This window comes from Diadema antillarum, unplaced genomic scaffold (genome assembly GCF_040938485.1).
Source record: "Diadema antillarum isolate AM-2024a unplaced genomic scaffold, OU_Dant_1.0 scf00000230, whole genome shotgun sequence".
In the NCBI taxonomy this organism is placed as follows: domain Eukaryota; kingdom Metazoa; phylum Echinodermata; class Echinoidea; order Diadematoida; family Diadematidae; genus Diadema; species Diadema antillarum.
In genome coordinates this window covers 183,389-210,591 of record NW_027271119.1, presented here as the reverse complement: position 1 = coordinate 210,591, position 27,203 = coordinate 183,389, and the positions used below count along the sequence as shown (strand labels likewise).

The window sequence follows — 27,203 nt, the reverse complement described above, 5'->3', positions numbered from 1 at the left end:
ATGTACACAAAGTCCCCACTCAGGTTCAGTGTACAACTGTTTTTGGATGCCATGAAAGACACAATGATAAACAACACTGATGAATTACTGTCCTCACAACACTACGCATCCACTGGCAAAGGGTTAAATGGCCTCCAGCCTTTTGAATTTAAGGTCAAACTATGAAGAATTTATCCCTCAATGATCTTGGCAAGGGGAGATCACTGATCCATCTATACATTCACAATGCATAATTAAGTAATCTAAACATTTTCGACATTTACAGAAAATCACACTACATGTATATTCTAAAACAAGCAGAAAAATGCTTATTTAAATGGAAATTAACAGGACAAGATACCCTTTCTTAATTACATTTCCCTTTATAATGATTTCCCTTTATTATGATGTGCAAAGTGAAAATTTTGAGATAACAAACATTAAAAATGAAAACAATATCTTTTGCTCTTGAACATATAAATAAAGTAAAAGTATTTCATTACAATATCATATGTCGTTCAGCATCATGCCTTATTTCATTTTCCTGCAACCTGACAGCCACATGCTTGAATAAGCAGCCAGACACACTTTTCTTTCACAGTCTGGTACTGTAAAATGAGGAATGTTCACGTGCATTTTAATTTTGCGAATATCGCAAGCGGCAACATTCGCGAAATTAAAATGCAGGCGAAAGTTCTTGCCTGCACAATATGCATTGGATGTCAGTGGCAAGTTGTGAAAATTTCATGCTGCCAGAAAGGCCATCAGCTCCCATTCACGAAATTTTCATGCCAAGAATATATCGTGTTTCACAGTATTCAAGCCACACACTACCATAGATTATTTGAAATGCATACTGTTTTTGGAAAATACTGTGAGAGCTCTTCTATTGATTTGCACTCCTCAAAATCTTTTTTTCTTCCTCACATTTATACCAAAGCTGTAAGTTTAACAAAGCTTGTAAAATAACCTGCAACTTGGATATTGTAGTTACAATCTTGAGACTTGAAACTAGGAGGAAAATCCATTCAACAATAAGAAAAGATGTTCAACTTACGAAACATAATTACAGAGCTCCAGACTTGCAATCATATCCCCTATTTATTGGTGGGAAATGCATGACAAAAATGGAGCAGTTAAACAGTTGTGACACAGTCAACAGGTATGCCTCAACTTCTCAGGCAATCATTATATTTACCATCAGGACATGGCCCTTGTTTACATTTTGACTTTTTGTCGCCTTAATAATCATTTGTGTTATTTCTATCGCTCTTCAAAAATATCACCAATGAATATTCTTAGCTAAAGCTATAGCTTAGAAAAGGCATTTTCAACAAATTTAAAGTGACATTTGATCTTTACCTGTCACCCCGTTTACATTCAAGCATTAGTAATTTTCAATTCACTTCTACAGTGTCCACTGACTAACCTCATGGAAACTCATAACTGAATTAATGAATTGAACTATTTTTTTCCTCTGGCAAAAGTACAGTGGCCTTTGGGTTTACAGCACTAATACTTCATGGAAATAACCCTCTTCTTATGCTCACTCTTCCTCCCAAACTCACCTTGATATTCTTTAATGAAATTTTAGCAAAAAAAAAAGAAAAAAGAAAAAAAGAAAGAAAAATCAGTTTCTCTTGACCTTCGACCTTGTCTGGTATTATCTACACCTCATATAGCATACCTGGGCCAGGTACCTGAAAATCTATATTGTTTGTAAACAAGATGTTCAGCCTTCTCTAGTCAAGGGATTTTTTTTTTTAATCTATATGTATCCATTATCATTATTGGACCCACAAGTGGAATTTATGACCAGAAAATGACATTGCAGCCACAGTTTGATGACATTTAACCTTTGACCTCTGATCTCATCTTGTCACTTCAGTCAACAGATTGCTTATTCATGTCTATCCTTCTTGCCAGATATTGTTGATACTGGATGACTGTCTAAAATCATAGCTGGAGAATGACATTTTCAATGGATGATTTCTTTGACTTTGACTTGTGATCCATCACTATTATGTTCATGCAAATACTTGTCAATTCATTTCAACCCTGTGTACTAGCATATCAACTGGACGATCTTAGTTGAAGCACTGACTAGAGATGACTTTAAAAAATAGTGTCCTTTGACCTTAACCTTCTACCTTTTACCACTATCATTTGAAGGAATTTCTATGTATATTCATTTATCTATACCTGTCCTACTATGATTACCACTAGACATTGCTGTACTATGTGATGCTACTGCAAAATGTAATTTTGACCAAAATTCAGTGATCTTTGGCCTCAACAGATTTGGCCTAAAACATATACACGAAACTGGAGCATGCACACCTCAAATAGCATACCTGGGCCTTGTACCACAAGGCCTTATGCTCCTTTCCTGAAACTCGTGGACGGACAACCCCAAAACATAATGCTTCCAGTACCATGTGGGGCAGAACCGAAAACTCCTTTGTCTGTGCCATTTCCTCATAACTATTTCACATACTCTGATTTCAGTGGCATCTGAACAATTATATCTTATATTATGCAGTTAACAACACCAGAGTAATCACTGTGTACTCTATAACACTTACTTTAAACTTTGCAGGCATATACATGTTATTCACCAAGACTTAGGGAGCACATCCAGGGCATGCCATGGTTTTCCCCATGTCATCATAATACTTGCTGGAGAAGGCGCAGTGGACTGTGATCTTGATGGAAATAGAAGTCTCTGGCTGTTGTTACTCAAGAGCCACAAAGATAGTCTGCACAATTTAGAAAGATAATAATGAGATAGTGCTCTTTCACATTCATATCAAGGTATTGTCACTCTCAGAGCAAAAAATGCAACAGACTTGTCTTACAATTCAGAGACTGTCCTTAATTTATTTTTGAGAGGGTAGATTTAGAAAGCACTGCCTTTCATGGTAACCACAAAGAACATAATGCTATATCCCTGTATACACTTACAAACCATTACTGTATCAGGGTAGTTTAAAATGGACATATGAATGTATCTAGTCATTATTACGATATGATGTGTATTAGTTACAAATTGTTGACACACACAAACTTGCACATATTCTGGTAATAGAAAGGTACAAAAATTGAAATTCAGGAAAACAATCAAAGATTGAATTCAAATAGTGAGAGAGAAAAAATCATCTCATCGACCTGTCTTCCAGCTGTCTTAATCATACAGGAATCTCATGTGTCAGAGTGGCCCTAAGCGTCAAGCTTCCAACACAGGCAGTCCGATTATTTGCATGTTAAAACGTGTCCCTGACTTCATGAACTACCCATGATATTTCAAAGTTAGATTTATGAAAAGACTGAAAACCCATGCCAATGTAACAAGCAGTCATACCTACAGCCAGACAACAGTCAATCAAATTATAGCCAGGCAACCAGCCATCAATCCTATAGCCACATAGCAAGCAATCACGAACACAACCAAGCAACAATCAATCACACATTCAGTCAGACAACATGCAATCACAGCTACATGTAGAGAAGTAATCATACCTAAAGTCAGACAAGCAATTTTACCTACAGTCAGAAAACAAGAAATCATAGCTACAGTTGGACAATCACACCTAATCAGATAGCAAGCAATCACACCTTCAGTCAGGCAAGCAATCATAATTGCAGTCAGACATCAAGTAATCATCCCCAGTCAGATGAGCAATCACAACTACACAACAAGCAATCATACAAACAGTCACACATCAAGCCTCAATCATACCTATAGGCCTACTCAGACAAGCAAAAATACCTTCAGTTGGACAAGCAACCATACTTACAGCAGACTACACTTGCAGTCAGACAAGCTTTCATAGCTATAACTTAACAACAAGCAATCATACCAACAGTTGGATAAGCAATCACACCTACAGAGACTGTACAGCCAGATAGCATGCAATCATATAAATGTACCTCGAGTCAGACAACAAGCAATCATACCTATGGATAGATGACAAGCAACCACAGCTTCTTTCATACCTACTGATCTCTTGGCATCAGTCTCATTGTGAAGGTGACGACCCATCCTGGTTCCCACCTGTAGACCCATCCTGGTTGTTATTTGAAGCATTCGGGTCATTCCCACGATTCCTCATCTGGCGAACTTGCTCGACCAACTCTGGGTTTGTAGCCTGCATCTGAGAAGCTATTTGCTGTCCTCTGTTGGGAAGATATGGGAGACAGTACTCCATTAGATCCCCTTACAGTAAAAAGAATACATTAACATAAGACAAATGGACAACATGACAAGCAATAGATCAACGACCTTGTGCTACTTCATATTTAACTAAGGGAGCAAAGACACAAAAATGGCTTTCTATACAGTGCAACTTCACCACTCTCCCCTGATATCAACAATCTTAAGTATGGTGAACGAGAAAAAAAAGGACAATATTCATAAACAAGGTGATTTATACATTTCTTGAAACCTTAAGTCTCTAGGAATATGAATAATCAACTTTCAGAAGGTAAAAACGTCTCTAGAACGATGGAGAGATGGTGTTTTGAGACCCTTTTTAGACCACCTGATCCCGATCTGACAGTGAAATTATGACGTCACGAAATGAACGAATCAGCCCTGCGCTGATGCGCTGTGCTACGCACTCCATCCACACAGTGGGCTCCGTCTATGGAAGGCCGTTGCGGACATAATTCGTTTGGGGCATAAGTATGGAAACGGGCATACGTATGCAATTGCCTTTAGCAAACATTTGCTAATTGACCAATCAGCGAGTGTTGTTTGGCAAACGTTTGCACGGTGTCATAGCATACGTTTGCAAGTTTTTTTGTTAGCAAACGGATGCCGTTTTTATACGTATGCGCAGAATGCCAGTAAATTGATTTTCAAGGCAACCAGTTAGCTGTTAGAACCAGCTGATCACCTCAGTACGGCTCAGTACTGCTCAGATCAGCTCAATATGGCCAACAAAACTCAAGTGGAAAAGAACTGCGGTAAGTGCAAAAGTTTCCAAAAAAAATCTTCAGCTCACTGAAGAAGGCAGATTTAACCATGTTCCAGCTGAGGAACTAACAAGGTACCCTGTGCTCAGATCGGGCGTGAGTACCTACCGTGCACACAATATACACACATATACAAATGCATATTAAACGAAGTACCTGATTGGTCGATCAACTGCATACATATGCGCAGTAAATTAACATACGTATGGAATGGGGCATACATATAATAGATAACATGCAAACGTTTGCTAAACACCGCACAAACGTTTGCCAAACAACACTCGTTGATTGATCAATTAGCAAACGTTTGGTAAAGGCAGTTGCATACGTATGCCCGTTTCCATACGTATGCCCCAACGAATTATGTGCGCAACGGCCTTCCATATCCATCGCCTTTCCCTCGCTTCTTCTACCACCCCGACTTTGCCACTGTCATTATCAGTGTCATTGTCACTGTCATCACTCAATTCACTCTCGATGTCAAACTCAAAGTCTTTCCGCACAATATAAGGTAAAAATTGGACGTTTTAATGTCTCAGCCGAGAAAGCAGATGCGACTTAAGACAGGCCAGATATTGCATCCGCTCACCAAGAAATATGCGCTTTATGAATGGCGGCCTCGATGTCCCGCTGTATTCGTAAAGGGTTTTGTTCATTTCATGACGTCACATTTTAGGGCTTGAAAAAGACGGAGCGAAAATCGGCGAAGTAAATCAGTCAGTTTGAACTCGAGATTTCTCAGTGGCACAAATATCATTTAATAAGTCACAATAAAAATCTGTTTTAGGAGACATTTCCCTCTGCTTTGACACCTTCTTTTAAATGATTTTCTTGATTTTAATGTCTTGTTCACCATACTTTAAAGGCATAGTGTAGAACAGTGTTTTTATGTTCTGCTGAACCTACTTGCACATAAGTACTGCAAAAAGTTTTCAGTATTTTGCATTTTAAAAACTTCCAAAATAGAATTAAAATAGAATTAAATTAAATTTTGAAATTCATTGAAATCACAAAATACATAAATGCAGTTGTATTGAATTAATTAATGTACTATTGATGTGCTTATATTTGAGGATGGGGAGGATTGGGCTTTTAACTTTTTTTTTGCAAAATATCAAGAAACCACCTATGAAATGGTATAGAGCATACCAGTCTAAGAAGATTTCAAAGTTTATTTGATGGAAATCGGTTTTGGAATAGCTGAGACACCCAGAAACAATGTAAAACAAAGTAATTGTAAGAAAGGGTGGGTCCCTCCTTTTATTAGCATAACTCTGTTTTGGATATCTAAGCCATTTCAAAACCAATATTCATCAAATAAACATTGGATTCCTCTTGGAATTAGATGTTCTTCCACATGTCATAAGAGGTTTCTCATTATCTCACCAAAAAATGTCAGAAACCCTAAGTTAGGTCTCAAACAAAAGAATATGATCCCTTTAAGGTCACACAAAATAGCTAGGGCCTATTACATTAAGATCTATAGATCTTGTAAATAGAGGATTATTCTCTTCTGTTGCAAAATGTAAAACTTATATTCAAGGCAAATTAAAAGAAATATAATGATTATGTCAAGGGAGCTCGGCCTTAAAAGGTTTGTTGTTGTTGTTGTTGTTGTTGTGTAGATATATGCATCTAACATTTAATGTCTGAATGTGACCTACAGCCTCTACACATATGCAACCTCCGACCCTAGACATGATCAAATCTAGATTTTAAATCAAAATATCAAACTGTGTAAGCATCAAGTCTTCAGTTAAGTTTGCACAAATGAACTGCCATTCCTTATTATCATTAATTCCATCAAACCCCAAGTTAAACTTAAAACATATTCAAACTTAACAATTCATGTCACGTTGAAAAATGTGCCAAAATGCTGGCAAGTAATTTGATACAGGTTTTCCAAACTCTCACAGGGCCAGGGGATAGACGTTCATGGTAAGAAAGGAGACAGGTGCAAAAACAATGACTCTGTGGTCACATGACTCAAGGTGAGGTAGAATGATATAAATATGATGAAAGCAAGTCTTACACTGAGAGGAGGTTAGCCATACTGGATGGTTGGTCTGATTGGCCTCCAGACTGCATTGCTTGACCCATAAATGACTGCATCCTGTAAACAGACCACATCAGAGACAAGATAAACCTTCTTACATCCAATGCTCTGTATACACAGACATGAATGGTAATAAGACTGCCTGCTGCGTATGAAAAGTAAAAAGAATAAGATACTACTTGCTCTCTTCTCGCCCCCAAACATACTGCATGTAACATTTACCTGAGTGCATACACACTTCTCACTAACACCATCAACTGAAATGGCTGCACTCTACATATGATAAATGGATGCTTAGAAGAACGCTACACCCTCTACGAAGATGAATCAAAGATGTAGTGAAAATGCTTCTTACACACATAAAAGGATGATGACTCAAAGTGTGTGAAAGAAAGACAGTCTCATTTGGCATTCCACCTGAGATAAAGCCGTACGGCACACTAAGAATTAAAGGTCCAGCTAGAATCCAGTGGACTAACCTTTGACCCAAACCCCACATATTCTGAGTCTGGTATTGGACTGCAGTGTCACTTCATACAAAAGTACTGTATATACGCCATATATTTTTAGCGAGTCTAAATTTTCGTGAATGGGGACTTCCTGAAGACTTTGCAAGTGGTTAAATTCACGATTGTGGAGTGCTGTACTGAAAGGAGAAATGTACACGCGCACATCACACGAGAAAATTACCCATTCTATAAATCAGATGACGCACATGTCTTTTCGTGCGTCAGTCGGAATATAGTGTGCATGCGGTAACTATGGAATTTAGCCTAAACCCACTCGGCTTCGCCTCGTGGGTTAAGCATTCCATAGTTACCTTATGCACACAATTCCGACTGACGCACTCAGACCTGTGCGTCATTTGTATACTGACAAACATGTTATTGATGATTGTCAGGTGACATGTGCTCCTAGGACCCTGGTCTCTCACTGAACTTGGCACTGCTCAATAGGTGACCAACATGTCGCAATACAGTCTACTTTGTTACACTACCAAGATGGCTGTGCAGCATTTCAGTAAGTTCAGTAAATACATTTAACGACTGCGAGTTTTTACATTATGAGGTACATACATGTATAAGGGTACTCCCATCACAATGAGCACAGTTGTAATGACATTTTGATATAAAACAAGGAAACTGCCAGTCTCAAGGACTTTATTATAATGGCAGTCACCTGTATTATGTATATGCATACATTCAGACGGATACACAAGTGGTGAGTAAGACTGTCTGTAGCTCGCTAATATGAAAACAAACTGATGAAGCTCTGTACACTATGCATCAATACGGATAAGATTAATTACATTTTTAAATACATGCAGTGAAAAGAACTCGTCAAAGACAAGGTACCTGTAAAACCTGACTGCATTACACCTATAGACATGACGGTATGTTCTTGGTATTAGACCATGTGATTATAATAAACCCTACAGACAACTGACTGTGATTATCCTACACCACACAAACATTATGAGCCTTTAGGCAATATTCCAACATCATCCCAAGAAACATGTCAACATTTCCTGTCATTCTTTAATAATTGTATCTATTTTATTTTTCCAGAAAGGAGACTGGAAAAAAAATTATGTTACTTTTGGCTCTTTCCTAGTTCTTCAGATCAAACCATACACCATGAGATTTCCCTCATCACTGCAGACACAGTAAATACTGTATGTTGAACATCTCCTTTAATATCAACTTGCATAAAATTAAGTGCACTTTGGTGCAAAATGCGATACTCACATTTGCTGCATTTGAGGGTTCTGAAGAAACTGAGTTGCCTGTGAAGTGTACAAGGTACAAAGAGAATGTTGCCATTGCATTCCATTCCTTCGATGCATCATGCATTGTAACATAGCACATGAAATATTGTTTCATCCATTTCTCTGTAATAACGCCAACCACAGCTGCCATCAAAGTACCCCTCTAGTATCCCCACTCCAGAGATTTTTTTTTTCTCATCGGTCACTCGTTGGAAGCAAAGTTTTTTTTTGCATTCAGCCACCGACTGGAGTGTAACAGATCACAGTCTAATGAATCCAACTTGTGTTTCATACAAGATGTAGTTGACCATCAGGTCAGTGTCAGATATGTGACACGTGATCTGATGAGGCATAATCATCTGATGAGGATCATGAGCAACATGTCTGACACTGACCTGATAGTCAACCAACAGAAGTTGGATTCTTCAGACTGCGATATGATACGTACACTCCGGTGGGTGGCCAAGAGCAAAAACTGCTTCTAACAAATGACCAATGACAAAAAGTCTCTGTGGAATGGGGGCATAATGCTGGTCATACAATGCTATAAGCTACACTTCATTGTGTATGCTCGAGTGCATGCTCGAGTGCATCCTCATTAGCACATGCATGCACAATCCAGCATCACATGCACTTCACCACAATTAAGAACTTCAAACAGCATTTATGATTCATACAGCCCTCTTGGACGTGAATGTTATATAAGGCCTGGCCATTCCTTCAAGCTATGCTGGCATGTGGTACCCATCTGCACTTTCCAGCTATCATTAGTGATACCCAAGTTCCCACATAATGCAAGATCGAAGTCTATTTACATATATTCAGCTCAAGTCTTTTTACATAATATATCAACTCAAGTCTATTCATATATTATATGTCAACTCAAGTCTATATATATATTTTTGTTTTGAGTTACTGTTATTTCTGCACTTTATTGCATTTGTCTCCTCCTGCTGTTAATGAACTCTATATTGTAAAATGTTGTAGAATATGAATCATTATGTACTGAAAGTGCAGTAATATAGTCCTTCCTAGAAAAAGGAAACAAACCAATGAGTCAGTTTACATAGTGTGTGATTGTTTTGTACCTTACAGGAGTGAATGCGTATAACATGAAGTTTATTTAACCAACCACATGAGAATCACATCCTACATTCTCCTATCAATATTCATGTTCTTTCTAACCTGGCGCTTCTTCTCAACCATTGCCATGGACACTCAAAACATGCTTGGTGTCTCATACAACAGTGCCCCCAGTCAGAGAGTAGAAATACAGTCACATAGTATGGACATACAGACTCTTTAACAAGCTTCTTTGAGTAAAGTCCATTTTCTACAAAAATAGAAACATTCATCCCTCCACACTCTAACCTATGATATAATTAGGCAGTATTCTTCAAAAATGAATTAAATGGAGCAAGATTTAAACACAAGACTATGACCTAGATATCAAGGCATATGTAAAAAATCACTTGCTGCAAAAGCTGTCATTTTGCGGACATATCTTCACGAATGAGGAGGTCACAGCCATTTTTCGCAAGATGTTGTTTTCACGATTTGACTTTCATAAGTACACTAATGCCTATCCATAAATTCGGATGGCACTATTTTTGCATTTCGCAAGTTTGCGGTCATGTAGTGATTCATAATATTTGCGAAAATTACACCTCTGCAAAAATAGTTAGCTTTTGCAGGATTAAAGCTACCATTTAGTAATAATTTGGCATACCTTTGTTATCTCTTGAAAATAATTGCCATCTATTCACACTATTAGAATAGTAAAACAAACTCTTCAATAGAAAAAGAAAGGTCTTATAATCCTGTAGAAAGACCAACATTAGGCACGCTATACATGTACAAGTATGTGTGCAGTGGTCACAGCACGGCAGGTGTAATCTAATTTGCTTTAGATTGCATAAGTCAGGGTGTAGTATTTGATTTATAATTCCACACTTACAGCATTCATGATTGCAGGATTGTTGAGGAGCTGTGAGACATCCATCCCTCCCAAGGAGGGGCCCATTCCACCCACGTTTGGCACTCCTCCTGGTCCTCCTACCCCACCCTGTAAGAAACAAGCAACATGTTAGCTCATCTCCCTTAGCGGGGCAAAGAATCTCACAACAGCTCACAATGATTCTAGTACAAATATATATACAGTAGTCCACATCTCTCAGGAGACTTTCCTGAAAACTGAGACTGGTCACAAGCAATCTTCTGCTGCAAGCATCATAGGATAGAGAAGCAAAGACAATCAAGAAAGCCAGCATTTTTGTGGGACACGAACCTCCGGAAAAATTCAATAGTCAGCAATATTCATCATACAAATACACTGCATGACTCTGCTCATGAAAATGAGCAGAACTCTGATCTGGTCCTTCATCCTTTCTTTCCTTCTCATTTTAACCAAATATATACATAATATGTCTTATGACATCTGGCAGAGAAAAAAACAATGTGGGCAAAATCTTCATGGAGCAGACAATTCTTAACAAGAGAATTTCACTGTGCTGATGTCTTCCTGCATCCTTTCACAAGAGTTTATCAAAGTACATCCATACTTGTTTTGCAATTTGATGATCAATCACCGCTTTTTACCTATTTGATCCCTCACGTAAAATCAGACAGTCCAACTGTTCATTGGTTTTATGATGCAGGGTCACATTCACAGATTAGCAAATCGATTTAATATCACAGGCACATTGATAACTCAACTCACCCCAAGACTTGCTTCTCGTAGCTTCTGTTCTGCAATCTCCAAATTTGTTTGATATGTGGCATTTCCTGGCTCTAGATCTACTGCTCGTGTATATGCCTCACATGCCCTCTGAAATTCATTCATACTGGAATATGCCAACCTGTAGAACATATAGCAAATACATCCAGATGAGTATACAGCTATCTTTCTCTCACAAAAGCCTTTTATGAAGTTCTTTCCATCAAAAGCAGTCTTACTTTGTTGGCTGGCAAAGTAAGGGTTCAAGTTTGCGACTAACCACATTAAAAAAAAAATCTAAAGGAGGGTTAATTACACCCCCCTCCCCCCGCCAAAACTTGGTCTCAAATATCCAGCTAGAATAGGGTTGACTGCATGAAAATCACACTGTCAGAAGTAATGTAACATCTTGAATGAATGCACTGCAATGGTAATCATGACATAATTTGGAACTTGGATGGTATGAATTATCATTACTTTTATCACTTTTTGAGTGTATTAGTGAGACTTGAATCTCTTGATTGAATCTATAACGATGGAATTAGTGACGCATATATGATACATTTCAATAAGACCAACTGGGACAGACAACACCTGTTGAATGAAAATATGATTGTGAAAATTGGCTTTGCACTAGTAGTAAACATAAAATGAGCAAAGAAGCTGAGTATGTGATGTTTCTTGAAGACAATTTGCAAAATATGTTGTAAATGTTTGACCAATGAAGGAGTATGCACTGGTAAAATGTCTGAAGATCTGATCAGGAGGTCAGTGAAAGTACGCCGGGGAAATTTCTAACAATTCTGGTTGTTGTTTTTTTCTTTCTTTTCCAGTGCCTGTCCATCATATCACTGGTCTAAAATTGCTTCTGTGAAATGAATAAATTGAATACTATCCTCTGGAGGCTTTAAATGCATATCTTACACACAACAAGGCAATCGCCAAATTGTGTCTCGCCCATTCGCGCACAAGGAATTAATATTTTTTATAACTCCCAGAAGTTAATTGACCTGCTTATGACCTTTGACCTTGTGGTGACCTTGAACACCCTAAGGGACATTTACCATCCAAGTTTGGTCACAAACGGACAAAGGGATCAAAAGTAATGAGCCGTAATCGAAACGCGCCATAAAAACTTAACATCGGGCCCTAAAAATTTATTGACCCCTTTCTGTGACCTTTGACCTTGTGATAACCTTTAACTCCCCAAGGGACATCTACTGTCCAAGTTTGGTCACAAACGGACATAGGGATCAAAAGTTATGAGCCACAATCAAAACGTGCCCTAAAAACATAACATTGGGCCCTAAAAGTTTGTTGACCCCTGTCTGTGACCTTTGGGACATCTTCCATCCAAGTTTGGTCACAAACGGACAAAGGGATCAAAAGTTATGAGCCATAAACGAAATGCGCCCTAAAAACTTAACATTGGGCCCTAAAAGTTCGTTGACCCCTGTCTGTAACCTTTGACCTTGTGGTTACCTTCAACTTCCCAAGAGACATCTACCATCACCCAAGTTTGATTGCCATTGTAGCAACATGTGCTGAGTTACGTGTGATAAGAGTCTTGCAAGTAAACTTTAACGTATGACCTCAAATGACCTTTGACCTTATCATGTGACCTCTTACGGCACCATAACATGAAGGTACCCCCAGTGCATCCATCACCCAAGTTTGATTGCCATTGTAGCAACATGTGTCGAGTTACATGTGATAAGAGAGTCTTGCAAGTAAACTTTAACGTATGACCTCAAATGACCTTTGACCTTATCCGGTGACCTCCAACGGCACCATAACATGAAGGTACCCCCAGTGCATCCATCACCCAAGTTTGATTGCCATTGTAGCAACATGTGTCGAGTTACATGTGATAAGAGAGTCTTGCAAGTAAACTTTAACGTATGACCTCAAATGACCTTTGACCTTATCCGGTGACCTCCAACGGCACCATAACATGAAGGTACCCCCAGTGCATCTATGACCCAAGTTAGGTTGTAATCCAAGCAACTTATGTGAAGTTATTTGTCAAAAGAGAGTCTTGCAGGTAAACTTTAACGTAGAAAAGAGAGTCTTGCACATACTCTTTAATATATGACCTCAAATGACCTTTGACATCATCACATGACCTCTGACAACACCATAACATGAAGATACCCCTAGTGCTTCTATCACCCAAGTGTGGCTGCCATTGCTGTAACAGTTGCCAAGTTATGCATCATAAGAGAGTCTTGCAGGTAAACTTTAACATTTGTGACGGACGACGGACGGACGACGGACGACGGACGGACGACGGACGGACGACGGACGGACGACGGACGGACGACGGACGGACGCCATTTGGATCCCTTAGTCTCGCCTTCACCTCCGGTGGGCGAGACAAAAAGGAAAGTTGCAATATTTATTTCAACTGTTCACTTCCTTTGCTGTTCATTCATCTGTGTTTCTTCCACCTGTTTGTGTTTTTCATCACACAAGATGACACGAATGACTTGAGAACCCTTACCCCATCCGGCCGTATGCCTTGCTGTAGGTTGGGTCTATGCTGACAGCTTTCTGACAATCTTCCAAGGCCTTCTCATGGTTCTCCAGCTTGCTGTAAGCTGCTGCACGGTTGCTGTAATAGACTGCTTTGTGTGGGTTCAGGTTGATAGCTTTGGTGTACAACTCCATGGCTTCACTGTATTGGTCTTTCCTCATTAATTCATTTCCTGAGGAATAACAGAGATACAACTAGTACCTGGAAGCTGCTTGATTGCACAAGGCAAAACGATGAATACTAAGCCTCATGCAATTGCAACAAGGCAAGTGGCAAAATGTGTCTTGCCCACAAATGTACCACAACACATTTGTAAAATCTAACTTTGATTGTTATAAAGTGGAATCAAGGCAAAGTGTTAGTACAACGAGAGCTTTGTAACTTAACATTGGCCCCTAAAAGTTTGTTGACCCCTATTTGTGACCTTTGACTTTGTAATGATCTTCAGATCTTCATCTCCCAAACCACCAAAGTTTGGTCGCAAACAGTCATACCGAGCAAAAGTTTTAAGCCATAATCGAAACGCGACGTAAAAACTTAACATTGGCCCCTAAAAGTTTGTTGACCCGTCTGTGACCTTTGACCTTAAAGGACAAGTTCACCTTCATAAACATAAGGATTGAGAAAATGCAACAATATTAGTAGAACACATCAGTGAAAGTTTGAGGAAAACTGCACAATCGATGCAAAAGTTAGGAATTTTTTAAATTTTTGTGTTGGAACCGCTGGATGAGGAGACTACTACAGCTTGTGAGTCATATGCGTACAACAGTATAAAGAAAATGTAAAAAAAAATTCAACATATTTTCACTTTTTGGGCATAATAAAAGTGCACTTGACTTGCCTCTTTCTAAAGGCAGGGGGATTAATATTACCCATAACATTTGTCGGTAACGAGTCAGGGGAATGTGTACTTTTTTCAAAAGATGGAATTTTGTGAAATTCTCTTTATATTTTCCTTATATTGTTGTACGCATGTGACATCTAAGTTATTCATACACTGCAGTAGTCTTCTCATCCAGCGGGTACTGCACAAAAACTTCAAAAATTCATAACTTTTGAACGGATTGTCTGATTTTCCTCAAACTTTCAATGATGTGTTCTACTAATATTGCTACATTCTCTCAATCCTTATGTTTATGAAGGTGAACTTGTCCTTTAAGGTGACCTTCCTGTTTGTTAACATGTGTAACTTTGCATAAACACTCTTCATTCCAAGTTTGATTGACATTGAAGCACTCAGTACAAAGTAATTGAAGTTTTTGTAGCATTATAAGATTACGGACAGACGACGGACGGACAGACGCCGCAGGCGAGACCTCTAATAGTCTCCCCTCACCTCCGGTGGGCTCCACAAAAACTGGGCACAGAGGATCTGCCTCAGCATGTTTATATCTGCTGTGCTATATAACGGGATTCATCTTTATCTGCCATGTGCTGTCAGCAGTCATAATCTGCACATTTCTACCTAAATTTATGACAGGAAATTACCTTCAAAATATTTCATAAGTAATAGCTTTTAAAGGAATGCAGCGAAGGGTACAATGATTACTCTACCTTCATTTTTTAGTTTCTCGGCAAGATCCTTGTCAGCTTGTGGAGGTTCTGCGCAAGCTCCCTGGGGAACACCAGTCGCTGGCTCATCTGAAGATGGGCGGCTTCCCTGTGTCACGTCAGGCTGTATGTAGCAGAAGAATATAATAAATTCCTTTGCATTATTTTAGAGCAAACCAGGCTGTCACTTTCAGGCATTCAGTTATAATTCTGCAAGGCTTGGTCCTGGCCCCCATCACAGACATCCAGAGAACATTGTTATGGTACTGTAGTAGAGCTACAGTACCAAGACAACCTCTCCCTCTTGTACTCTTGACAGGTCCTGGTCAAATGTTAAGAAAGCACTTACCTCTGAAATGGCACAATTAGTAACCTACCTCAGAACCTTGGGACTTGACCCCAAAAGGGCCAACGTTTCGCGCAATAATTCTGCAACGCGAAAAGATCTCGTCGTGAGGCTTCTTGATTTTTTCTTAAAGTCTCGCGCAACTTTTGAAACCAAATCGGCAACGTCCGTGGGTACCATTATGAAGTCACGCCCATTTCTATAAAGGCATGTCACCCCAAAACAGGCACAATTTTGTGATTTTGTGTTACATTTCCTTTGGAAAACAGTGCTCTGCCATGAAACTCATAGAAACCTGACAATTTTTACTATTCATCACTTTGATTGATTAATTTCATGTTAAATACAGTAGAAAAGTGATCCATGACAATTTCCATTGGAAAAAACAAAGGAAAAACAAAAGTCATAAACAAAGAAATACACAAGAAATTCAGAAATTCAATGCAAAATAATGAAATGGATGCTTTCCCAAGTGTTAACTGAAGATGTAGCATTTAATACTGTTCAGATGGAATATTTTGTAGGCTCTCTCCCACAACATTCATCATCTGTATATCAGGGTGTATTTAAGCGCATCTACATCACTTCATCCAAACAGAAGGTGACAAAATTTGCCCAGTCTTGAGACCACTCTATCCATGGCAATGGCAGAAAAGAAAGTAATCAAGATAGCTTTTTTTTTTTTTTTTTTTTTTTTTTTTTTTTTTTTGGGGGGGGTCTTTGTTCTCAACCCCAATGTCATCTCATAACCTGGAAACTGAATGACTCATTGATATACACAAGCCTACAAGAAATGAAAACGTCTTCAGGAACACAGCCACTGAGAGAGTTCAGCGCATGTCTGTACATGGCACTTACCTGAGATTCTCCAACAGCTCCTGTGAATATTTCCAAAAGAGATCTGTCAGTTCGAAGCTGGCCAGCAATTAAGTCATCTTCTAGGTTGATGCCATATGCTGTCTGAATGCACTGCAGCCCAACTAATCGGGGAAAAAGGAAAAGAGTGCATGATGGCCAGAAGTCTATTCAATATATTTAGCTTGGTGTTTGAAAATTAACTTGATGCATTTCAATTGTAATACTGACTGGCAGATTGAGTTAATTCAATGCTTTTTTCATTGTAGTCTTCTGATCCACAGATGATATACAAATAGTGAATGGTCACGAGTGCAATGGTACAAGATTTCGCACGAAGTGAAAGATAGAGGCGCTCTATTCAACGAGGCGAAGTTGAGTTGAATAGTGTGCCTCATCTTTCACCGAGTGCGAAATCTGGTTCCATTGCACGAGTAAAGACCATACACTATTTGTTTTACACAACACCTTGAACGTCAACAGATTTGGTACTCACAGATTCTTGAATTTACTGTAAAAGTGGTTTCTTTCGCAGTGGTTTTATTTTCGCGCTTTTCGCGCTTTGAGGTTGAACCGCGAATTTAACATCACGCGAAAATGTTTTGAACTCGTTGCTTGTTACAACGCTATCATTACCGACCGCGAATTTAAACACACGCGATAAAGTCGGCACCGATGGAAACCGCGAAAGTTTCTGTACGCGAAAGATACCACTTTTACAGTAGCACAAAAATGGCAACCATTTTCCGTGAAAGACGAATGAGTAGCCTCACAGTCGCAGTCACCATGTATGTACATGTGTACGTACGTATATGATGCAATATTTGGTACCCTGGGGTACCAAATGAAAATTCGCCATTTTGTTGAATTAATTATTTTTTTTTTGTCAAAATATTTTTTAGTATTATTATGCACAAAAATGTTTTCTTATTTGTGATTATGCAACAATTAATGCATGCAACTGATAATTATTTTCTGCTCTGTTATAATCTTAATTGTTTGATATTATTGTACATATTATTGTTAGTACTGATTTTAAATTATGTTGAATTTGAATGAGATTGGAAAGTAAATTTTGTTTATGATCCAAGACAGTGTCAATTTGATTCATTAATGTTCTTGCATTGAGTGAATGAATGATCAAGTGTGTTTTTATTAAGAGAGCATAAAACATCTTACATACAAGAAAGAAACACAATGCTCTTATTGAATTTGAATCGAAGCAATGTTATTGTGGGCTAAATTTCTTCACTTTCAATTATGATCTCACAAATTTGGCATGACACAATTTTCTCAAAAACTTCTTTCACAGTAACGTTTCAGTAACAGGATGAATAAGAATGTATGCTTTAACACAGCTCTTCAATTGAAATAAATATATCAAATTATGAATAATAAAATTATGAATATCAAATATGAATACAAAATGAAATAAGAAAATCATTTAAATTAAATATTTTTAATGATAACATTAGAAATCCACGTAAGTATTCTATTAATCTAAGAAATAAATTCCAATTATTTAATTTAAACCTTTTTCTTTCGCATTTCATCTCTTATTATCGACCATTCACGCACGCGTAGAAGATTATAAAGATGGCAGCCCCCATGATCAAATTTTGAAGAAATACAGTCGATTTTGGGGTGAATTTTCTGGGCTTTCGGTGATTATTTTTTTTTCTGAAAATAAAAGTTATGGTAGATGATGTTTACAAAACGGTGCGGTGCTAGAAATTACTTCGAAAAACACCTATGGTGCTAGTTCATTGCGACGACTTTGCCGTATCCGAATTCGGAATCGGCGTATCTGAATTCGGATACGTATTATAAACAATGGGCATGAGATGGCGCTATACAACGCGGTACCCCGGGTTACAACGGTACCCCGGGTTACAACGGTACCCCGGTGTACGGCGTGCCGAATCATATAAGTAATCAATGCGAAACGAAGTTGTTTACAAAAATGAGTGACAAAAGTACGCTCTTGTAAGCGCGCTTGTAATTGTTGAGTGCGCGCGGCACATGTTTGTTTATTGTGACATCAGAGCGCATGCAATAAAACATTTTGGTCAAACAAAATTGCACTGCTGATACAGCCAGAGCGTGCAACGGAACTTTTCACAAAATGTCACTTGATGGGCAATCGACCAATTGGATAGCTACATTCTAAATACGTGTTATATAAAAGGAGATATTTCACATACAGTTAATTCATCTTGATTCTATTTCTTCTTCTTCTTTTTGTACTTACCATATGTTGCTCCAGTGTAATCCCATTACACTGAATGCACTCAACAAAGATAGGTTTGTTTTTTCACCAAAGTCTAACTTTTGAATATCAAAACTCTCTTGGTAATATAACTTCCTTTTCGAGCCAAATTTTTGTGTCATTCTCTGCAATGGGCATGGCAGAAACACAATGTGACAGTGAGAAAGGTGTAGGTAAACACCATGACTGCACACAGGGCTAGATAGAAACATGAATGATAGAGGATATGGATTGGAGGAGCTCTAGGAGAGAGGCTGTGATGTATGGAAAATGCTATGAAGGTGGGTGTGGTGTAGGTAAGTACAATAATGTATGGTAAGAATGAGCTGGATAAAGGGTAACAATACAGTGTTAAAGTGGGTGGGTAGGGGACCCATGAAGCTGAATCGGGTAATTAGGAAACCTTGGGCAAATGGGCAGGGTATAGATATAGACTGTAATAGTTGGCAAGGTATAGTGACAAACAATGATAAACGGGCAGGGTATGTAATACACATGTTCCACTAATCATAGGTCTACCTTCTAAGCTCTCGAGAGCTTCTCCTGACACTGCATTGGAGCGAACCTGATGATCCAGAAACTCCACTATGGCAAACACAAGACGATTCACTTGTGACATCCTGGATGGACTGAGTTAGTTCGTTCTTTCCGCAATCCTCGACTGGTGAACTTCCCTTTCTGAGCAACTGTTATAAATCATTAAAACAGAGAAAAATTATGCTATGACATGACATTCAACAGAAATAAATTTCAGTTACCCTGCACATAAAGCCAGCAAACAGTTTAATATCATCCAATTCGACAGACATATCGAGATAAATCATAGCAGCATGTAAGAAACAATATCCACAACACATTATAACAGAATGGTGTACACCATATATGCCATATATTTTGCAATTGATGTTCTTCTGAAATATTGTGAACTTTGCAAGTCAACTCATATAAATAAGAGTAGAATCACAGGAAGCAATCACCTCCTGTGACAAGAAATATAATGTACTGTATGTCAGCTCCACGAGGGAAGTAAGGATAGTGTCTACAGACAATAGTTGTTTCTCATGTTGTTGCCTTGGTTCTTGTTTACAAAGTCAAGAACATATGAAGCCATCTTAAATGTCCTGATTTGCAGGATATAGCATACGTTATCTACGCTTAGCTGCTGGGAATAAAAATTACCGACAAAACTATTGAAGGTTGGTAAATGTGGCTTAGAAACATTGGGTGATTTCAAGTACGGTGCTAGTGCTAGTGCTAGTGCTATCTCAGCACTAGCACCAGCGATAAAACCGAACTTGAAATCACGTCGGTGTTGGGATTTGACCTCAAAATTATGACGTATTTCCGGTTGCTGGTGCTGGGCTCGGTGTTGAATGTCATCTGCTGAACCAAGCTACGCCGTTTGTGCTAGCGATTTACGTGCTTTTTCGCCATTGACCAACACTAGCCCCTAGGGATTAACATTTTCGTCATTTCAAGTTCGGTGCTGGTTTTAGCGTTGCCAGTGCGAGACTCTTATTCACGTCCGTAATAGATGCACGTTTTACGTGCAAAGCCTATGCTAATGCAGTGGTCGCCCACGTAACGTACACGAACACTCTCGACATGGCTCTACAAATCTGAGCCTAAGAGCAAAATAAGGATAATTGTGATTTAAAGAAGTGATGAAATTTGTGGCATTTTAATCCATCCTCCTCACTATATGTCTAAAACTGAGCAATTTTAGCTACATTTTTTAGGATTTGACTGTAATGACACGCCATCACTTTTTTCGTTGCGCAATTCCCGCAGAGCTCGCGGTGCTGCGATTCCAACAACTGTGACCTAGTGCTGGTGATCGATAATTTTGATCGGTATCGCCTCGTTAATCTGACCGTCGGTGTTGGAGCTCAATTCAACGCTGTAATTTGGGAGCTAGCACTAGCACCGAACTTGAAATCACCCATTGAAGATTCAAGTAAGCCCTAGCATGTCAGTATAACTTTATTCTAGAGTTTGCTAGTTCTAATGACAGTACTCTCTTGTTAGATGCCTGATCCCAGCATAATCTGAGAGGATTATTTTGAAGCACAAAATGTAGTAAGACATATTTTCAAGCTCTACATTTAATCCCTTTTTTTTTCTAGCATTATGTGTCCAGCAAGATATACCGCATTTCACTTGCATATCAACGGATAACATGAGACTTAGATACACAAATCAGGGCCCTCTGTATCAAAGGCTGTTCAATCAATAACAAAATGTAAACCGAGCATGCTTACAGCTGTAGATGCTATGCGAGTATGCCATTGCTACTAGATCCTGATTGCTTAAAAAAGTCAAGTCAGCAATCAAACTGGAAATTCTAGTAACTTCTTCAATTTCATCTTTTTCCTCTTTTAATTCCATCTGGACACTGCAAGCCGAGAGAAATTCACTTATGAATGATGAATGAGAGGATGACTGAGCAGATTTAGAGAGTCAAGAAAGAACAATACACAAACTACAATTTACACTAATGGTACTACTGTCCTGATTTGGAAATTGTACTGTTGTACCAGGCCTAAGGACCAGCACCTCTCTTTCATTATAAATATCAAAATTTCATTAAAACCAAACAATCAAAAAATAGAATCTAGATCCTGCATGTATCTAGACCTAATAATTCCAGGACCTGAATTTGTACTTTGTCAAATAATGAAATTTTGTTATAAAAGCACGTTCATTCAGCACCCTGAAGTGTACAGACAGATAATTTACTAATATACTAATCTAGCATGTCAAATGCACTGTATTTGCAAGCCAGAGCAAGCCCTTGCACCTTCATGAAAATTTACCATGTGATATTAAAAGCTCAATGCTACAGATCTAGAGAGGTCGTCTCATGCAAAAATCCATCTTGTTTATTTCTATATGTACTGAAGTTGCATGCATATTGCTATGACCAGCAATGCAGCATGTCTGTCATCCGATTTTGCTCTGCTTTTTTCCCCATCTTTTTTGCTATGAGATGGATGGCATGGCGGTTGGTTATGCATAGTTCTACCAGTATTTTCATTATTCTTTTTCTTTCATGCTATAGAATTTGCCTAAATCGTACTTATTCTCTGATCTCTCTTCTGTTGGTTGCTGATGTTGAGTGATATTTTCTGATGATTGCAGTTCAGCAGCTTTTGGAGGCGGGAGGGCCCTGCGCTGACAAAATGTACGCCTGACGTTGCGGCCTGCGACATCAGCGCAGCTACGGCCACGGCCCCTGTAGCTGCCCTAGCTATAGTAGGCCTCGTCGAGACTAACCCTACAGTGACACGACTTACCACTCATTGTTCCAAAGCTCATCTAACGACTACTATAGCCAACATATATTATCAAAGTCTCAGACCTTCGACGCATACATAGAGGGCATCAATTCTATGATAATTCCACATTAGTACAATATGTGCCACTTACAAATTCGTCAAATTTTCCAGGCTGCCGGTAAAAAGAATGATCTCTTTGACTTGAGCAGTATACGCGATACTGTACGTGATCAGCGTTGCCAGGTCCCAACAGAGCAAAATCACCAAAAGGCTTGTAAAAAATCACCAAAAGCCATCAAAAATCACCAAATTTGGAAAAGCGTAGGTAAAGCTTCAATTTCAAGACAAAATTATATCAATAAACCTTTATCAAACACTGCGCCAGTCTCGGTGCAATTTTCGGCGCACCGTAGTCACACACACTAAGTGCAAAATGTGTACGATGTGTATGGATATTTGACTATGAGTGTTTGTGTGTGTCGCTGTGACCAAAAAAAAAAAAAAAAAAGGGGGGGGGGGCACATGTTATGTTTCTGCAGGAAATGAGGGGAAAACTTTGGGCAAAATGCATTTTCCTTTTCAATTAGTGTGATTATTTTTCATGGGTCTAAAAATCACCAAAAAGTTACCAAAAATCACCAAATTTTGATTTGGTTACCAGGCTAAAATTTTGTCACCAAACAACTTCAAAAATCACCAAATTTCACCCTTTTTGGTTCCCGAAATCACCATCTGGCAACACTGTACGTGATCCTACATGAGTAGTATATCGCCCTCTACGTTGACGTACTCACAGTGGTATGATTAATACACGTGTAGCAAGCGTAGAGTTCAGTGGTAGCTGTAAGCAAGGCCCAACGTTGCTGTACAGTGGGATAGGGTTTGACTTTTTCTTGTTTCGTCAGCAGCCGATGTTGGGTGTTTTAGAGGAGGGGTATCAAAAATTGTGAATCTTGTCAGCCGATGTTGGTAGGGAAATGTCATCTAATTTGAAGTGCGAAGCCTTTTTTCCCCCTTTTTTAAACCCCGGAAGTTGTACCAGAAGATGTTTTTGTCAGCCGATTTCGGGACACAACTAACTGTCATCCAAACTGTATTTCCCCCCCCCCCCCCCCCCCATCCTCGAAATGAATCGGGGTCCCTGTAGCTGTTCCCATAAACTGGGCCCCCTCACTTTTAAACGTAGAGCCGGCCTTGATGGGATTAACGAATCTTCGGAAAAATGAACCTCATTTATCTTAGTTGGAAATTGCACATTCGTAATCTTTTAAAGCTGTTGTCTAGAAATACAAGTGTAATATACAAATTGAAGTTTTATCTTCCAAAAAGCATTTTTAAAAATGTATATTCAACTTTAATCCTCCCATATCTCAATTATGGCATTCTTGCCTGGGGAAACCCACTTAAAACAGAGACAAGAAAAATATTTTTGGTTCAGAAGCGAGTTATTAGAATGAGTAGAATCATTAATAAATGCAGCACATAATGAAAACCTCCTTTATCAAAGTAATCTCCTTAATTATACAACTATCACATGGGCATTATAATGTATGAGTTAAATGCCGACCTTCTTCCCAAGGCGCTTTGTGCAATGTTCAAGAAAAACAACCAAATTCATGGATATTCTATTAGACAAGCATCTTCTTACCATTTGCCTTCTGTCAGAACGAAGGTTGCTTCTATTCTTTAATTTTCACTGGTCCAAAATTTTGGAATTCTCTTGATTCTGTATTTAGAGAGGCAGGCAGTCTGTCAGCATTCAAACGTAAACTAAAATATTGTCTTTTGAATAAATATTTTGTTGAGTCATGATATTTTCACTGTTTTTTTATGTTTAACCTGAATAACCTCTCCTGATTTCACTTATGCAGGACTTCAACTTTATATTTAAATTTATAAAGTCTACGTACATGCATGTAAACGATGGATAATGCTTATACAGTATTTCTTATGCTCATGATATGACCTCTGTAAATATTTTCATTAGTCTAAAGTCTTACTCCTTTGTAATCTCTATTTCATCTCTTCTTTTTTCACTTTCTATATTTTCCTTTTTAGGCTTTCTTATACTACTAGTATTGCTTTTTTTTTTTAAATATACAGTGTATATGTTTTATGTTTAAGCAGATCTATACTCTCTAAAAAAAATCGAGTGAAATTTTTCACTCTTGAAGGAGTGAATACAAAAAAGAGTGAATTTAGAGTGAAATTGGAGTAAATTTCGAGTGAAAATTTTCATTTTCAATCGTTTTAGAGTGACGTCAGGGATCACTCCAACATTTTCGAGAGATCCCTGAGGTCACTCCAAAGTGAGTGAAAATGAACGTTTTCACTCGAAATTCACTCCAATTTCACTCTAAATTCACTCTTTTCTTGTATTTGCACTCCTTCAAGAGTGAATATTTTCACTCGATTTTTTTTTACTGAGTAGGGCCTAGTGTTTGTAGTGTGTAGATTGCTTATTTAAGTCAATTTTATACTGTTGCCTATTTGAACTGATTATGTACTATGATAAGCAGTATTCTTTATCTATTTATCTATGTTCGGTTTGTTTTTTAGTTAAACCACTAATTTAAAATCATATACCTCTTATTTTTCAGAGGAGCCTTACAATACAAGCTCTGCTTCAACCAAGGCTGCATCGTCTCTCTTTCCTCTCAAACTCTACTCTGCCACATTCTTGTTTATTTTTGTTTAATTTCTGTATTGTGCATTGATTTCTTTTGCAAGAATATGTGTATTCTTTGTTGATATATCTTGAAGAGAGACAATAAATGAACTTGAACTTGACTTGACTGGTGTTTTCGGATTAACCCGAACCTTCGGAATAACGAACCCTGCTCATTAATGTAATAATGCCTCTCCCGTGTTAATACAGGTGAGTTGCTTTCCTGACAAGTGTCGACATATTGGAGATACCGTCCCAGATATTAAACATGAAAGCTATAGGTCTGTGAGGTCATACAATAATGCTATCAATATCTTTTTTTTTATAATAATACACTGCCATGGGCACGCATGATTTTCTGACAACAAAATTATATTCATAGATCTTATAGCGACTCCTGATAAGGCCTAGACCTCCTTCATCATTATGAAGAGTTTGTTTGCAAAAACCGATAAGTCCATATTTGCCAAATGGAGATATTTGCGATTAAAGGTCTAGAAAAATAAAGAGAATAATAAGAAAATGTTTGCTTCTTTTGACCATAACTTAAAAAAATGTACCTTCATATAGTGACCGATATATCAAAAAAGGTATTGTTTTGTACTTTATGACAGAGACCGTACTTCAAAATCTTCAAAAATGGACTTATCGGTTTTTGCAAACAAACTCTTCATATAGATCCATTGCAAAGATCAATGGCATCTATATGATTTATTTTTAACACAACATTCTCATGTGTCACAAACCCCTTGTGGGGACAAGTACATTGCTTAGTATAATTTTAAAAAAAATTGAACGAGGTTGATATTTACATGGAATGTTGCGTGGGGGACCTTGAGAAAGCACAGCTTGTTAAACAAGGTCCCCTCAAAAAAGAAATATTACATGCAGATGAGTGGAAGTGATATACAGTGTGTTGCAAAATGAATGAAGGGCTGAGGTGGGAAACAAAAAACAAGAGGAGGGAGGAAGAGAGGAAAAGAAGTAAAAGACGGAGAGTAGTGACATACAGTTCAAATAGGTGTAAATACACACATTGGTCATTAATTAAAAGTCATATTATCATCAATCAACGTAAGATGCAAGGAGATGTTTTTTCAATCTTTCCGCGCGATGTATCGCTTACGCGAAAAGCTATCGCCGCGACGTTTCATGACTTTTTTCTTTCGAGTCTCACGCATCTTTTGACACCAAATTTGCGATGCCCGGGCGCCCGGTTCCGAAGTTGCGCATAAATATGTACGTGCATGTCAGACCAAAAATTGCTCAAAAACGTGAATTCGTGTACAATTTCAATGCAAACTGTGCTTACAGGTAAATTTCATAAAAGCATGATTATTTTTTGGTTTTATTGATTAAAATCAATTCATAACATATTTTCTTGTTCGGAACAATGTCGCGGACAAGTTTCATCGAAAAAACAATGAAAAACATAAAGTCGAAAAAACAAAGAAATACATAAGAAATTCAAAAAACAATAAAATACTTAAGAATTTTTTTCTGATGGCACAATTTTTTTCTCTTATATTTGCTCAGGACTCTAAAAAGAATGTTTACACAAAAAATGTGCCAATTTTGAGCTTTATTTAGTGATTTATACCAAATTGTCTGATTTTATGCGTCATTATGCATAAATTAGCATAATTTAGCATAAAAGATTTTTTTTTTTAATTCAACTTTGTGGTACTTTAGATTACATCATAGGCAATGTGTGTGCCAATTTTCGTCGCGATCGCGCGGTCGACGGCCGAGATCTGGAGGGGGAGGGCCTGGGAGGCCCCCCCCCCCCCCCCCCCGGCTCTATGATCCACCTAAATAGCCCGGCCTAGTTAGGGTTAAGAGTTCTTACTTTCAAAATGTGAAAATTGTCATTTTTATTGGTTGATGACAGGCCTACCGAATTAGATGACATTTCAGGGGATAAACACTATTGTGGACCAAAAGGGCAATCTTTATAATTTTGTTAGAGAGCGTAAAAACAATTAACTCAAAAATTTCATCATCTTTTTTTCAAGAAGAAGAAAAAAGAGGAGACCACCAGTCTTTTATTCTCCATCGCATATAGTTATGGGACTGCATAATCATAATTTTTACCCCCTCCCATAAATTTCCGATAGAAAACCTGTTACTGTTCAAATATTTCGCCCAAAGTGTGCATCAGATTGTTGACTTTGAATTCTGAAAATCACCCTGGCAATGGG

At 38.2% G+C, this 27,203-nt stretch overlaps 1 protein-coding gene across 2 annotated transcripts; it reads right to left on the bottom strand.

Moving 5' to 3' along the window:
* Positions 1-753: 753 nt before the first annotated feature.
* On the bottom strand, positions 754-22,537 carry LOC139724793 (small glutamine-rich tetratricopeptide repeat-containing protein alpha-like). Of its 2 annotated transcripts, none has more exons than XM_071635910.1 (11): positions 22,486-22,537; positions 19,576-19,742; positions 16,791-16,912; positions 15,590-15,710; positions 14,000-14,204; positions 11,500-11,638; positions 10,738-10,845; positions 8,761-8,798; positions 6,989-7,069; positions 3,976-4,155; positions 754-2,738 (listed from the first exon to the last, which is right to left on the bottom strand). In XM_071635910.1, exons 2-10 carry the CDS (start codon positions 19,673-19,675, stop codon positions 3,999-4,001), a joined length of 1,071 nt encoding a protein of 356 aa, XP_071492011.1. In that variant the 5' UTR covers positions 19,676-19,742; positions 22,486-22,537; the 3' UTR covers positions 754-2,738; positions 3,976-3,998. The 2 variants fall into 2 exon arrangements, with proteins under 2 accessions (XP_071492011.1, XP_071492012.1); XM_071635911.1 differs by having other exon boundaries at positions 3,980-4,155.
* Between the last annotated feature and the right edge of the window lie 4,666 nt (positions 22,538-27,203).